The following is a 12,427-nucleotide window of genomic DNA, read 5'->3' as shown; positions in this document are numbered from 1 at the left end:
ATTTTTTATGCCTGTGAATCAAAAATAGTGTTAGGAAAGTTTATATTGTTTTTTTTTAATTGGAAAACTTACAATGTAGAACAAATAAAAATAAAAGTTTTAAGGTTATTTTGGTAAATAAATATAAAAGTTATTCAATAATTTTTTGTTACTCAAATAACTTAAAAAAACTTATAAAAGTCATAACTTACTGAAACTTACAAAGAGTTGTAACTTACTTTTCTTTAGCATAAATAAGCTTTATATAAACTCTTTCAAACTCAAACTTTATTTGTTTCAAATTTTATATTGCTTTAAAATATTTTAAAGAGATTTTATTTTAATTTATCATTAAATATTTCATTTCTAATAAAATCGTTGTCAGTTTAAAGTTTTAATTTGTTTCATATTTTTGTTATTTTATTTTTTTAAAATAAAAATGCATTGGTGATTTTTTTTAATTTCAATTTTTTTCTTACTATTTCAATTAAATATGAGGTAGGAGAATATCAATAAAAATTTAATAATAGATTTATCTTTATAAAGATTAAGAGCATTTAATAATTTTTTATCAACAAATATTAGTTTGTTAAAAATATAAGTAGGAGAATGAGGGGTGTTCGCAGGCTGCTTCGAATCGATTTTGGTCAAATTTAGGATCTAAAATTAAATTTGATCAATTTGGTTCGGTTTGATTTTTAGAATTTTTTTAAAATCCAACTCAACCCAATTCATTCATAAATAGATTGATTCAGTTCGAACCAACAAATTACTCATTTAAATTTGATTTTTTTTTCTTCTTAAAATTACTATTTTATATCATGATTCATCCAAATATCTAATACAATCAACACAATATTATCAAATATCTAAAAATAGTAAAATTGATCCATTTAGTATCATCAACATAATATTCTAAAATAGACTAATACAAATTAAAACAAAATATTCTAAACTCTTGGTTCTAGCATTCGGCCTCAGCGACATCCTCGTTCACAACAACCCTAACCCTAACAATAAGCGAAGATCGATCAGAGTGATCGGAATTGGGAACGGAGGAAAAACCCTAGGTTTTGCGTTTGAGAATTAGAGCGACGTTGCTTTTGCAATATTCGAAGGAAATTTAAATAGCGGTGGGGTGTGGGGTTGCGTTGCGTTTGTGTGTAGTGGTAGTTGTGGTTTTGGATATTGGATCTCATATTCGAGTCAGGTCCGGTCGGGTCAAGACCTGTTGGTTCTCAATAATGAAAGTGTTTCCAATTTTATTTTTTTTTTCTATTTTTTTTTAAATGGATCGTACCCATTCCATCACTTAGGATCTCAATATTAGCAATATTTAAAGTCAAATCAAACAACTCTAAAAATTTTGATCGGTTCGATTTGATTTTGATCAGATCTATAAATCTAAACTCGTGTTTCAAACCATATATGAATAATTTTGATCGATTTGATTCAATTTTGACCCAACTATATAAATGATCGATCCAACCTAAACTATTCGAATCGATTTGGATTAATTCGAATTCACAAATAACCCGTACTTGTGAACACCCCTAAGGAGAATTCAAGTCCGCAATCGCCACCTCTCCCCCACTCATCCTTCTCAATTCATCCTTAAACCCTCATTTCCAATGACCAGGTCAATTTAATATTTTTTTTCTAATCATTATATTTGTTAAATAACAATTATTTTAAAATAGTTTGAATTTCAACATAACATAAAGGAAGATAAACATACATATAATGTTGTAGGTGTATTACATTTCTTTTCTTTTATATAATACGTACTAATTATGAAGGTAAAAACTTTAATTTTAATTAGAAAATAATGTTACAAGTAATTAAAATGTTATATATAGTTAAATTTATATCCTTCTACTTTTAGTTCTTACTTTTCACCAGGAAGTATGAAAAATGACTGGCTTCTATATGTTTTATCAAAACGTGGGTTAGCAAAACATTATTAATTATCCTAATTTATAACTTCGTCGTAATTTCAAGGGCATTCTCGTTTTCTTTGAATTTTAAAACGCTGCTGAAGAAGTCAGTTTTCCTCACGCCAGGTTAGTTCCCCCAACATAATTCCGTTCTTGCCTTTGAATTTAAAACCAGCAGCACTATGTGCTAGTGCTAATTAAAAAGGAGAAAGTTTTCCACACGTCTTGATAAGAGTTATTCTTTGGTTTAGCATCAGTGATAATTGAAAAGCATCTAATTAAAGAAAGTCATTCAACGTGGAAATTAAAAAAGTAAAGATGCACCACGAAGGAGACAACTTCATGCATGATTGTTAAGAAAAGGTTAACAGCACTACTTCGTCCCTATTAACCTTTTTAGAAATCTATCTTTACCTTATAAATTATTATATATAAAGGTTATTTTATCAAAAGTTCATACGCAAAATTATATCACTCTGATCCGTTCCCGAAATTAATTATGATTTGCATTCAAAATTAACCATTTCCACGTATAATTTCATAAAAGGAAAAGCAAAGGAAAGAAAGAAATAATGTTATGAAAACATGAAAGGAATACTAGTATTTTGCTTAAGTTGACTCATGAGTGAAGTGATCAACATAATATTTTGTGTCACTGTGGCACTAATGCGAAGTGTTATCTTTCTTGTTTAATTAAGAATACTAATCTTGCTTAATTATTACTCAAGAACTATTTTTGTTAAAAACATGATTGATATTTTTAGTATAGTCTTTCTTTATAACTTGTAATTTTTAAAACAATAGTAATTTTGATGATGTTTACAAATTTATTCAGCTCCTAAATGACTGATTTTAATTTTGCATTTTTTAATTAAAAAAGAGAGTCAACATTATATCAATTATTAAGATGGTCAAAATGGGAAACGACCCTTTGATTTCCAAACGATATCATATCACTCTCTTTAAAAATCTTTGTCCTCACATTCTTTAAAAAAATCTTGTTAGAATCTTGCCCACTTTAAATTTGCTGTGTAGTGAATATAGTGTCATTTTCATATGAAGAAAATCCAAAAGAAAAAGAATGTCAAGTGTAATAAACAAGGCGTCTTTAGTTTCAAGCGATTTATACAAGTCACCCAAAACCAATACAAAGTTACGAATATATATCTGGTTATCCTTCGATCAAATCATATCCAATAGGAAGAGAAGACCAACCTTTAACTTGGAATCACATAGGACGGGAAAACGCCCACCATCACAGCAGCAACTTTCTTTCTTTTTCTTTTTCTTTTTTTTTGGTATGAACTAATAACAGCTATAATTGATCAATCAATCACTAATAGTGGATTCTCGATCACCTCTTTATTCAAATAATCACGTTTTCACTTTACGAATATGACAATAGAAATTGACGTGCAAAATTTGTATTAATCATTGATTCATTCAAATATAAACAGAAAAAGGCTTAAGAAAGATAAATGTTAATAATAAATTGTAAGTATGCGTTAAATAATATTCATAAAAAACGTTTTATTAGTCTTATTTGATTCCAACAAAATAACTTTTAGTTAATTTCTTAATTAGCAAGTTGGAAATAGTGGACCCTAACCAAAAGATAATAACAAATGAATGGGAAGGAAAAGTAAAAAAGAGACGAATGAGAGGTTTCATTAGTGCCATTGTCGTTCACCGCACATTTCCTTTGGCAAATCATTTTCTAATGTACGAATAGTTTGTGCTCCTGAAATTCCTTAACTTTGTTTTCAACCGAATGCTTACCATCCAATGAAGTCAAAAAAGTGCTCGTTGCAAATAAAAATAAAATATAAAGATAGAACTTTCTTATCATAAAATAAGTTGATGGATATGATTATTGTTGTTCAAGTGACAAAGGTGACTTTGGAAGATGCTTCACACGGTCACAGTAGAGAGAAAAAAACCAACAGTCATGGTCATTTGTAAATATTTCGATGCATAGCCATAAATTAGTAGTATAAATTTGGGTACTAGTGTGAAGAGAAACATACTTTTTTTTTTAAGAAGTGAAGAGAACATACTTAAAAGGGGTATTTGTGTAGAGTATTTACATGAAAAATGAAAGCAATGTCAGCAAATAGCCAAATAGATCATTTAGATATTTTGTCACACTTTTGGTTGTTTGCACAGTAGTCCTTCCTAAGCTTAAAGTAATTTTATGACCTGCGACGTAAAATTCGGCATAAATTCACTAATTTTGAGAATACAAAGTCCAATGATATACTTTGGTCACTTATATTTAATAAATAAGTCAGTGTTATAAAAAGTTAATCTTACACTCAACTCATTTTCATCCCTAATGACATTGATTAAATGCATACAATATAAGAGCTACTATTAAAACATATAATTTAGTTTTTAGTGTTTAATTTGATTGTTAATGTTTTAAAATAAATATTTTTATATAGTTTTAATTTAGGAAATTTTCTTATTTTTATATAATTAAGTACTAATCTCTGTACCCGTGTGATGTATGAAATTTTTATATTTCGTGTAGATTATAATAAGTAACTAAACTATAATTTATATCTTTTCTAGAAATATATATTTTATTTTTTAGATAAAATATTATAATTCCTTAATTAAATAATTTCTATGATATATATATATATATATATATATGCATATATAATAATTAAGCTGAGACAATTTCATTTGATTATATAAAAATATTATTTTACATTATTTAGGAAGTAAAAAAATTAAAATTGTTGTTTAAGTTCATTTGAATTCATAGTGAAAATATATTTATAAATTGTTTTATACATAATTATCACTCTTCATCAAATTCACTTTATTTGAACAATCTCATCAATAATCAAATCACCTTTTCAATTAGAATTTCAACACAATTACACTTCTTCAAAGTATACACATTTAATTTATTTATTTTTAGCTTTTCACTTATTCAAATCTTTAAAAACATTATCAAACCTTTCAAGATTTTCACTGACTTTATCACCATCTTTTGCAAATATAAGAATGATAAAAGAATAATACTTCTTGCATCCCAAAGTGATTGTAATTTTAATCTTTTGAAGAAAAAAAAATCAAATTAAATGATATTTTCACTTTTAAATAATATTCAAACATTTCTTCTAATTTTTTCATATAACAAATGTTGTTGTCATAAAATATTTAATAATATATTTATTAAAATTAAGAAAGATAATAAGGATATTGTAGTAAAATTGTTTCCTAATAAATTCTCTTATTTTAAACCTCTAACACTGTCATTATTCATACGGGGGAAAAATTCTCTTCTAAAATGAATCAAATTCTTAAGTTGAAAATTTAAAATAAACCTTTCAATTAATGTCCTCAAAATTAAAATTTCAGTTAAACTTTTAAAAGGACAATTATTTTATTAAATCAATCCTTTGAATATATAAAACAATTAATTAATTACTAAACATGACTTTATGCATCATTAATTTAGTCTTCCATAAAAATTAAATGTGAAGATATTTCTTTTACCTATTATAGTTTTTTTTTTACAGAAGCAAATACAATAATGTTATAATTTTTTAAAAACCAATTAGGAATTTAGACACAAATTAGTAGTGTTAGGATGATTCATCTTCATCCAAGTCCAAGGAGTGAAGCCCTTGAATGTGAGGATGATGATGGATGGAGCGGTGGGTCCCCACAAGTCTGGACACACTGAATAAATGTGAAGCCAGCCAAGTTATCTACGCGATCTATGATATCTACGCTACGTCGGTACCGCATTAAAAAAAAGTTTAAATATATTTTTAATAGAATAAAAATAAAAAATAAAAAATAAAAAATATAAAAATGACTGAAGTGGAAAATGAAAAAAAGAACAAAATTCAATACCTTTTGATGCCTTTTTTTTGTAACAAGATCTGCATTCTAGTTTATGATTTTTCTTTGAATTTCAATTATTACAAAGTCAAAGATTAAACTATTTATTTGTTAATATAATTATTTTTATTGTTGACTATTAAAACAATAAACAATTAGGCTCTGTACCAATTTCATCCAAGCAAGAGAGTAAATATTTTTTATTTTGTAACATTTTAAATTTTATTTTATAAAATATATAATTATTTTTATTGTTATAATAACATTTTTTTTCTTCATCTATTATTGTCATTAAAAATTGATTTTATACTTTATTATTTATTTTAAAATTATGTACTTAACAATATGATAATTTAAATTAGTTTTATTTTTTTTATCATAGACATCCGAAGGATCATTTAGGAGAGACAACCATAATCGACATCATTTTATTTAATATTATGAAAAAAAAAACTCATTTTAACACATTTACAAAAAGGGATGAAGACACTCCTTCACACCACTAGGATCATTAAAAGTGACAAGATTTTTCTTTAAGTATTTAACGTTATTGCATGTGAAAAACTTAAACTCAAGAAGTTGGCTTAAATTGGAATAATTCTATGTGAATTGATTCATACACTTGGTAGTATGTTTATTTTTTTATTTGAAATTCCACAAAATCATTGCTTACTTATAAATCGAATAAAATAATACTTGTAATAATTTCATAAAAAAATTGTTGAACAGTATTTATATTATATTGGGTGAATTTTTTTATAATAAGAATTAGTTCAAATTTAATTAATTAAGTAAAAAAAGGGATGAAATGATGAGTTTGGTGGAAAACATGAGAAATTGGTACTTAGTATATTTACCTTATATTTTTGGTCTATAAAAGGAAGTGCAATTGGCCGGTTCTTGTTGGTAGTGTTTGAATAGACAAACAACAGAGTTTATTTCTTTTTGGTTCCTTGGTTCACGCTGGCTGCAAGGCTTGTGTTTGGTGGGAGCAGCTTCTCACCGTGACGCTGCTCTACGAAGACGACGACAACCTCGTGTGACAACATCAAATAATGGGAAAAGGAAACATGGAACTCGAGACAAACAAGGTCTATGACTACGAGGATGCACGAGGGGACGTTGAAGTCCCAGATACCGCTCATCAGATAAGCACTGGTTTGTAATTTTGTTGCTTTTCACTTTTACATTCATTCATTCATTACATTTACTAAATTCATATGTTTACGGAATCCGCAGAGTCCAAGGTTGAGAAGCTGAATCTATGGAAATGGTAGGAAGTAGGAAGAACGCAATTAACCCATGCTTTTTCTTTAACAACAAAAAAAATGTAGAGGTCACGGGCAAATAATTGAATTTTCAAAACTACCCTTTTGTTTTTACCTATTGATTGTCTACGAGCTGAGTCAAAGTTTCGACTTGTGTGATACATTTATGTCTGAATTTTGACTTTATTCAACCGCCTCTTACCTATGTTCAATGTGTTCTTTTCTTTTGATTATGATTGAATCGTGCTTATGTTACAATTTTATTGTACTACTATTTAAATATTGAAATTGTAAACTGAGGGAAATATACAATTTGTATCTGAACATTAGTATAAATTAAGAGCATGTTTGGAATTCTAAACATGCACTAAAGTTGGAGGTGGAAAACAATTAACGAGATTTTTTGTAGCAAGGAATTATGTGCCATTAAGTGTTTGACCCTTCTTCCCCTTTAATGCCTTTTTTTTATGTTCTTTTTTGGTGTGTGCAGATTCATGGTTTCAAGTGGCTTTTATCCTCACAACCGGAATCAACAGTGCCTTTGTTCTTGGATATCCAGGGACCGTCATGGTTCCCCTGGGTTGGATCGGGGGTGTGATTGGTCTAATTCTTGCTACCATGGTGTCACTCTATGCAAATGCTCTAATTGCTTATCTCCATGAATTAGGAGGCCAAAGGCACATTAGGTATAGAGATCTTGCTGGATTTATATACGGTAGGACACATAAGCTACTTTCATCATCTCTTCACTTTGCTATGTTATTTCCATGCAGCTTATGTTCATTTCATTCTCATTTCAGGTAAGAAAGCGTATAATCTCACATGGGTTCTGCAGTATATCAATCTTTTCATGATAAATACTGGCTACATCATTTTGGCCGGTTCAGCCTTGAAAGTAAGAGAGATTTAGGACACAAAAGTATATCTTTTCTTCATGCCATTCAATTCAAACTAAAATTGAATCTCTCAAATACATGTCTATTGAAGTTTTTTTTTTTTTTTTTTTTTTCTAAACCAATTTTTTGTTCATTGTGATTGCAGGCTACTTATGTTCTATTCAGGGATGATGGGCTGCTGAAACTTCCATATTGTATTGCCATAGGTGGATTTGTGTGTGCAATGTTTGCCATCTGCATTCCTCATCTTTCAGCTCTGGGAATTTGGCTAGGATTTTCAACAGTCTTCAGCCTGGCATATATTGTTATATCATTTGTGTTGTCGCTTAAAGATGGTAATCTCTTATATCTGTTCCTGCTTATCTTACAATAACTTGTTAATAAATCTGTTTGATTTAGCGTTGTCTAAAAAGTAATGCACGTCACTTGAAGCACATACAAATAGCTTATGCATGTGTTTTTTTAACGCAAAAGCAAACACACTAATAGTTTGATTTTTCAAGTCAAAACGAGTAACAAGTAGTTTAAGCTTTCACGTCTATGAAGAGAATTGACATGACTTTTCTTATTAAAACGGGTATCCAAACACACATTAAGTATATGTTTGATTTTGCATCATGTCAATACTAAAAATTGACTTGCAATATGGTTTCGTATGTTTACTTTGTTATGTTGAATATATTATGAAAGACATGCCCAGTGTGTCTGCGTACTAACCAATAGAACGTTATCAGGATTACAATCACCGCCTCGAGATTACGAGATTCCAGGAGATGGTGTAAGCAAAATCTTTACAATAATTGGAGCATCTGCTAACCTTGTGTTTGCATTTAATACCGGCATGCTTCCTGAGATACAGGTAAGACAGAAGCTTGTAAATCTTCATATATTGTGTTGTTCGTTGATACACAATTTTCTTTGGTTTCATATGTGCTCTAGAAATTGAGTTTTATTTGTTTGCATAACTTGCAGGCAACAATTAGGCAACCAGTTGTTAAGAACATGATGAAAGCCTTGTACTTTCAGTTTACCGTTGGAGTTCTACCATTGTACCTGGTTGCCTTTACAGGATACTGGGCTTATGGATCTTCCACAGAAGTGTATTTGCTGAATAGTGTGAATGGTCCAGTTTGGGTGAAGGCTTCTGCCAACATCACAGCCTTTCTTCAATCAGTCATTGCATTGCATGTACGTACATTTAAACTACAATTCTCCCTACTCTTGAATGTGTTACTTGAATTATTTCCCTGGCTTAACAATTCTCCCTGTTCTGCTTCTACAAGATTTTTGCAAGTCCAATGTACGAGTTTTTGGATACTAAATATGGGATCAAAGGAAGTGCACTGAATGCTAAAAACTTGTCATTCCGAGTCGTGGTAAGAGGTGGCTACCTAGCCTTTAACACATTTGTGGCGGCTTTCCTGCCATTCCTTGGAGATTTCATGAGCCTCACAGGGGCGATCAGCACATTTCCCCTTACGTTTATTCTTGCAAACCACATGTACCTTAAGGCAAAGAAGGACAAACTAAACAGCTCACAAAAGCTCTGGCACCGGTTCAATATTGGTTTCTTTGCCATTATGTCTCTGGCAGCAACAATTTCAGCCATACGGCTCATTTCTGTAGACTCCAAAACATACCATGTTTTTGCTGATTTGTGATTAAATTCATTGTATTCTTTCAGCAATTGTAGCACCAGAGGCTTTAGTGTTTCAGATGCTTTCATTTTAAAATAAAAATTAGTATAGAATTTCCTAGAAGAACATTGTGTCGTGTTGTATCAATGCATTAATGTATCCTGTTGCGTAAACCTTGCACTTTTGGTCAACAATGGTTTTTCAGATCAGTAAATACACATATTTGGTACTAGTTAAGAAATTGATCATATCGGGAGTTACTCTATCAGCATCAATTCGGTCAAGCAAAGCTAGAATCAAGTAGAACAAAAAAAAATGAGAAATGATAATTGATACTCAATAAATTGAATACAACTCTGAATTGAAAATCATGATGCCCTTCCTATGTTACTATTGTAAAGAAGAACACTATTTTGTGGCAATAAATAAAGTCACAAAAAACAGGACAAATATTTCAATTGATATGTCTCCAGTGGAATTTGGCAAACCTACTATCTTAAAGACCTTCGTGAAATCATCTGACAAAAACTCCTGAACATGCAATACTTAAGAAGTAAACATCTGTATCAATAAATAAATGGATAAATTAATAAATAATTCAAGAAACAAATGTAATGTAAATGACCATGTACGTCGAAATGTACACATACGTATTGCAATACTTAAGAAGTAAATGACCAATCACTAAAATTGTGAGCACATTACAGCCCATGTACACATACGTATAAAGTCAATACGTAGCATACAATGGAGTAGTATGATACTATGATGCCAGAAAAATATACGTCGAAATGGCTCAAACATCACTTTCAGGAAAATACATATTTCATCTTTTAAAAAAAAAACATATATGTCCATTTTCACATATTTTCTTTCATTATTAAAATAGATGAAGAGCTCAAGGCACTCCAATAACAACAAATGTTTGTTTGAATTATTAAAATATATAATGAATAATCGTATATAAAATGAATAAAATGCTTGAAGTAGACATCTCAGTCTAACCTTGTCAAGCATCAGCCAGACACCAACTTCAGAAAAATGCAGATGGAATTGAGAAGTATGAGAGGAACTCTGAGGTACTGAGTTGCATAAATGAGGCCTATAAGCTGGCCTTTGAACGACTTAGTCCTTCCACCTGAGAAATCTTGGAAGCCCCATCCTCTAGGTGCAAGAAAGCGGTCCTCATTTAATATTGCTAGCGCATTTGCAAGAAGAAGAAACCCCTCAAGTAAAGTCCAAAGACCCATTTCCCTGCATTGCAAAGAAATCCAACCCTGTGGCCATCACATAACTAATCCAATAGGAAACAATCACCTTAGTCATTGACAGTTACAGGGCAAATGAGTATGCTTCCATCTTCAGGGAGCTTAAAAGAGAGCTTTTTATCAAAGAGTTTCATGATTCATCACTTTTCATGAACTGAAGGTTGGTGGTTCATAACAATATCTCACTCACAAGTTACAATTTTGCAATCAGTTGTTGGCTTGGAACACCTCAAATTCACTCATATACGCTAATTAAATTACTATTTCTAATTAAATTTAAAGAAATATGGTGCACTGCACCTACTAAAAATTCAAAAACCATATTTCAAATTAAAAAAAATTAACAGAAACAGGTGCAAACATTTTACGACGTGACAGACAAAAAAATAAAGGAATCGTGTTCAAATAAAAAAATCACAACATTCAGCCAATGCCACAAAACTAAGGATTGAGAATGATGCGGAATCCTAGATCTTCATAAAAAAAAAAAAAAAAAAAGCAACGAGGAAAAAGTATGATGATCTTTTTTTTTTTTTTCAATAAAAGTGGAACAAAGTTAAGATAGAAATGAGTTAGTTTTGAAAAGAAGATTTGTAAAAATCTGAAAACGGAACGGTGGGATGAGACGAAACACAATCAGATCATGCTGATGCTGAACGAAGAAGTGCGAGCGAGGAAGGAGAAAACCAACCTGACAAAAACGCACCGTTTTTCTTGTTTCTTTGAATGAAGCCAAGAGTTTACTAGGAATCATATATTTATGTTGGACCCGTAAGCCCAATAATGAGAGAACATAACCGAAAAGCAAACCCAAAACACTCAGATAGAAAAAAAAACCCAAAACAAAGACGAGCGTGTCACTGTCGGGTTTTTGGTTTCTCATGGAATTAAAGCCAACTTAAAAATATATTTCTACATTCTATAATTGTTTATACCACATAAGGATCTAAACATAAAATTTTAAGATTTTAGACCAATTTTAATTTTTTTAGAACTAGATTTCAAATTAAAATTCCTGTTCCATGTATGGACTCTAATAGATCAAATTGTTAAATTATTAAAAACAATTTTAAATAATTATAATGTATACTGACTTTAACAAATGAATTTATATTTGACGACAGCAAAACTGGAAAAAAATAATTTAATTTTTTTAGTTTGAAAAAATATTTTTTTTTTCAATTACAAAAAAAGTTACCTTATTTTTGTTGTTTTCTAAACAAACTTTTAAAAAAATAAAAACAACGTGACAAGTGTAAAATTATTCATAAAAATAAGAAATGAAATGTTAGAAAACTTCTAGCAAGTGTTTGAAAATGGAATTTTGGAAAGAAAAAAGAGAGTAAACATTTTAATTATATATTAAGAGAATTACAAAATATTTATAAAAATAATAATAAGTATGATATTAAATTTATATACATATATATAAAAAATTTCAAATCTTTAATTTTTTTTAAGAGAAACAGATCCTGTGAAAAGAATAGTCCACATAAATTAATATCTACAAAATTTAATTGAAAAACTAGTTTATTCGACATAGTAATAGGTAGATTGAAAAGGCAAAGTACATAGAAA

The 12,427-nt window shown here is 29.5% G+C and overlaps 2 protein-coding genes across 4 annotated transcripts; one reads left to right on the top strand and one right to left on the bottom strand.

The window, feature by feature from the left end:
- The first annotated feature begins 6,672 nt into the window (after positions 1-6,672).
- LOC114396545 (proline transporter 1-like) lies at positions 6,673-9,795 on the top strand. 2 transcript variants are annotated; one of them, XM_028358577.1, is made up of 8 exons: positions 6,822-6,938; positions 7,020-7,053; positions 7,539-7,763; positions 7,849-7,943; positions 8,090-8,279; positions 8,679-8,803; positions 8,917-9,132; positions 9,228-9,795. In XM_028358577.1, the coding sequence occupies exons 3-8, from the start codon at positions 7,616-7,618 to the stop codon at positions 9,603-9,605; spliced, it is 1,152 nt and encodes a 383-aa protein (XP_028214378.1). In that variant the 5' UTR covers positions 6,822-6,938; positions 7,020-7,053; positions 7,539-7,615; the 3' UTR covers positions 9,606-9,795. The 2 variants fall into 2 exon arrangements, with proteins under 2 accessions (XP_028214377.1, XP_028214378.1); XM_028358576.1 differs by lacking the exon at positions 7,020-7,053 and having other exon boundaries at positions 6,673-6,938.
- An 89-nt stretch (positions 9,796-9,884) lies between these two features.
- On the bottom strand, positions 9,885-11,621 carry LOC114396546 (immediate early response 3-interacting protein 1-like). 2 transcript variants are annotated; one of them, XM_028358578.1, is made up of 3 exons: positions 11,541-11,621; positions 10,587-10,835; positions 9,885-10,142 (listed from the first exon to the last, which is right to left on the bottom strand). In XM_028358578.1, the coding sequence occupies exon 2, from the start codon at positions 10,829-10,831 to the stop codon at positions 10,598-10,600; it is 234 nt and encodes a 77-aa protein (XP_028214379.1). In that variant the 5' UTR covers positions 10,832-10,835; positions 11,541-11,621; the 3' UTR covers positions 9,885-10,142; positions 10,587-10,597. The 2 variants fall into 2 exon arrangements, with proteins under 2 accessions (XP_028214379.1, XP_028214380.1); XM_028358579.1 differs by having other exon boundaries at positions 9,885-10,112.
- Positions 11,622-12,427: the final 806 nt, after the last annotated feature.

Source organism: Glycine soja, chromosome 18 (genome assembly GCF_004193775.1).
Source record: "Glycine soja cultivar W05 chromosome 18, ASM419377v2, whole genome shotgun sequence".
In the NCBI taxonomy this organism is placed as follows: domain Eukaryota; kingdom Viridiplantae; phylum Streptophyta; class Magnoliopsida; order Fabales; family Fabaceae; genus Glycine; species Glycine soja.
This window is presented reverse-complemented; position numbering and strand designations above follow the sequence as displayed.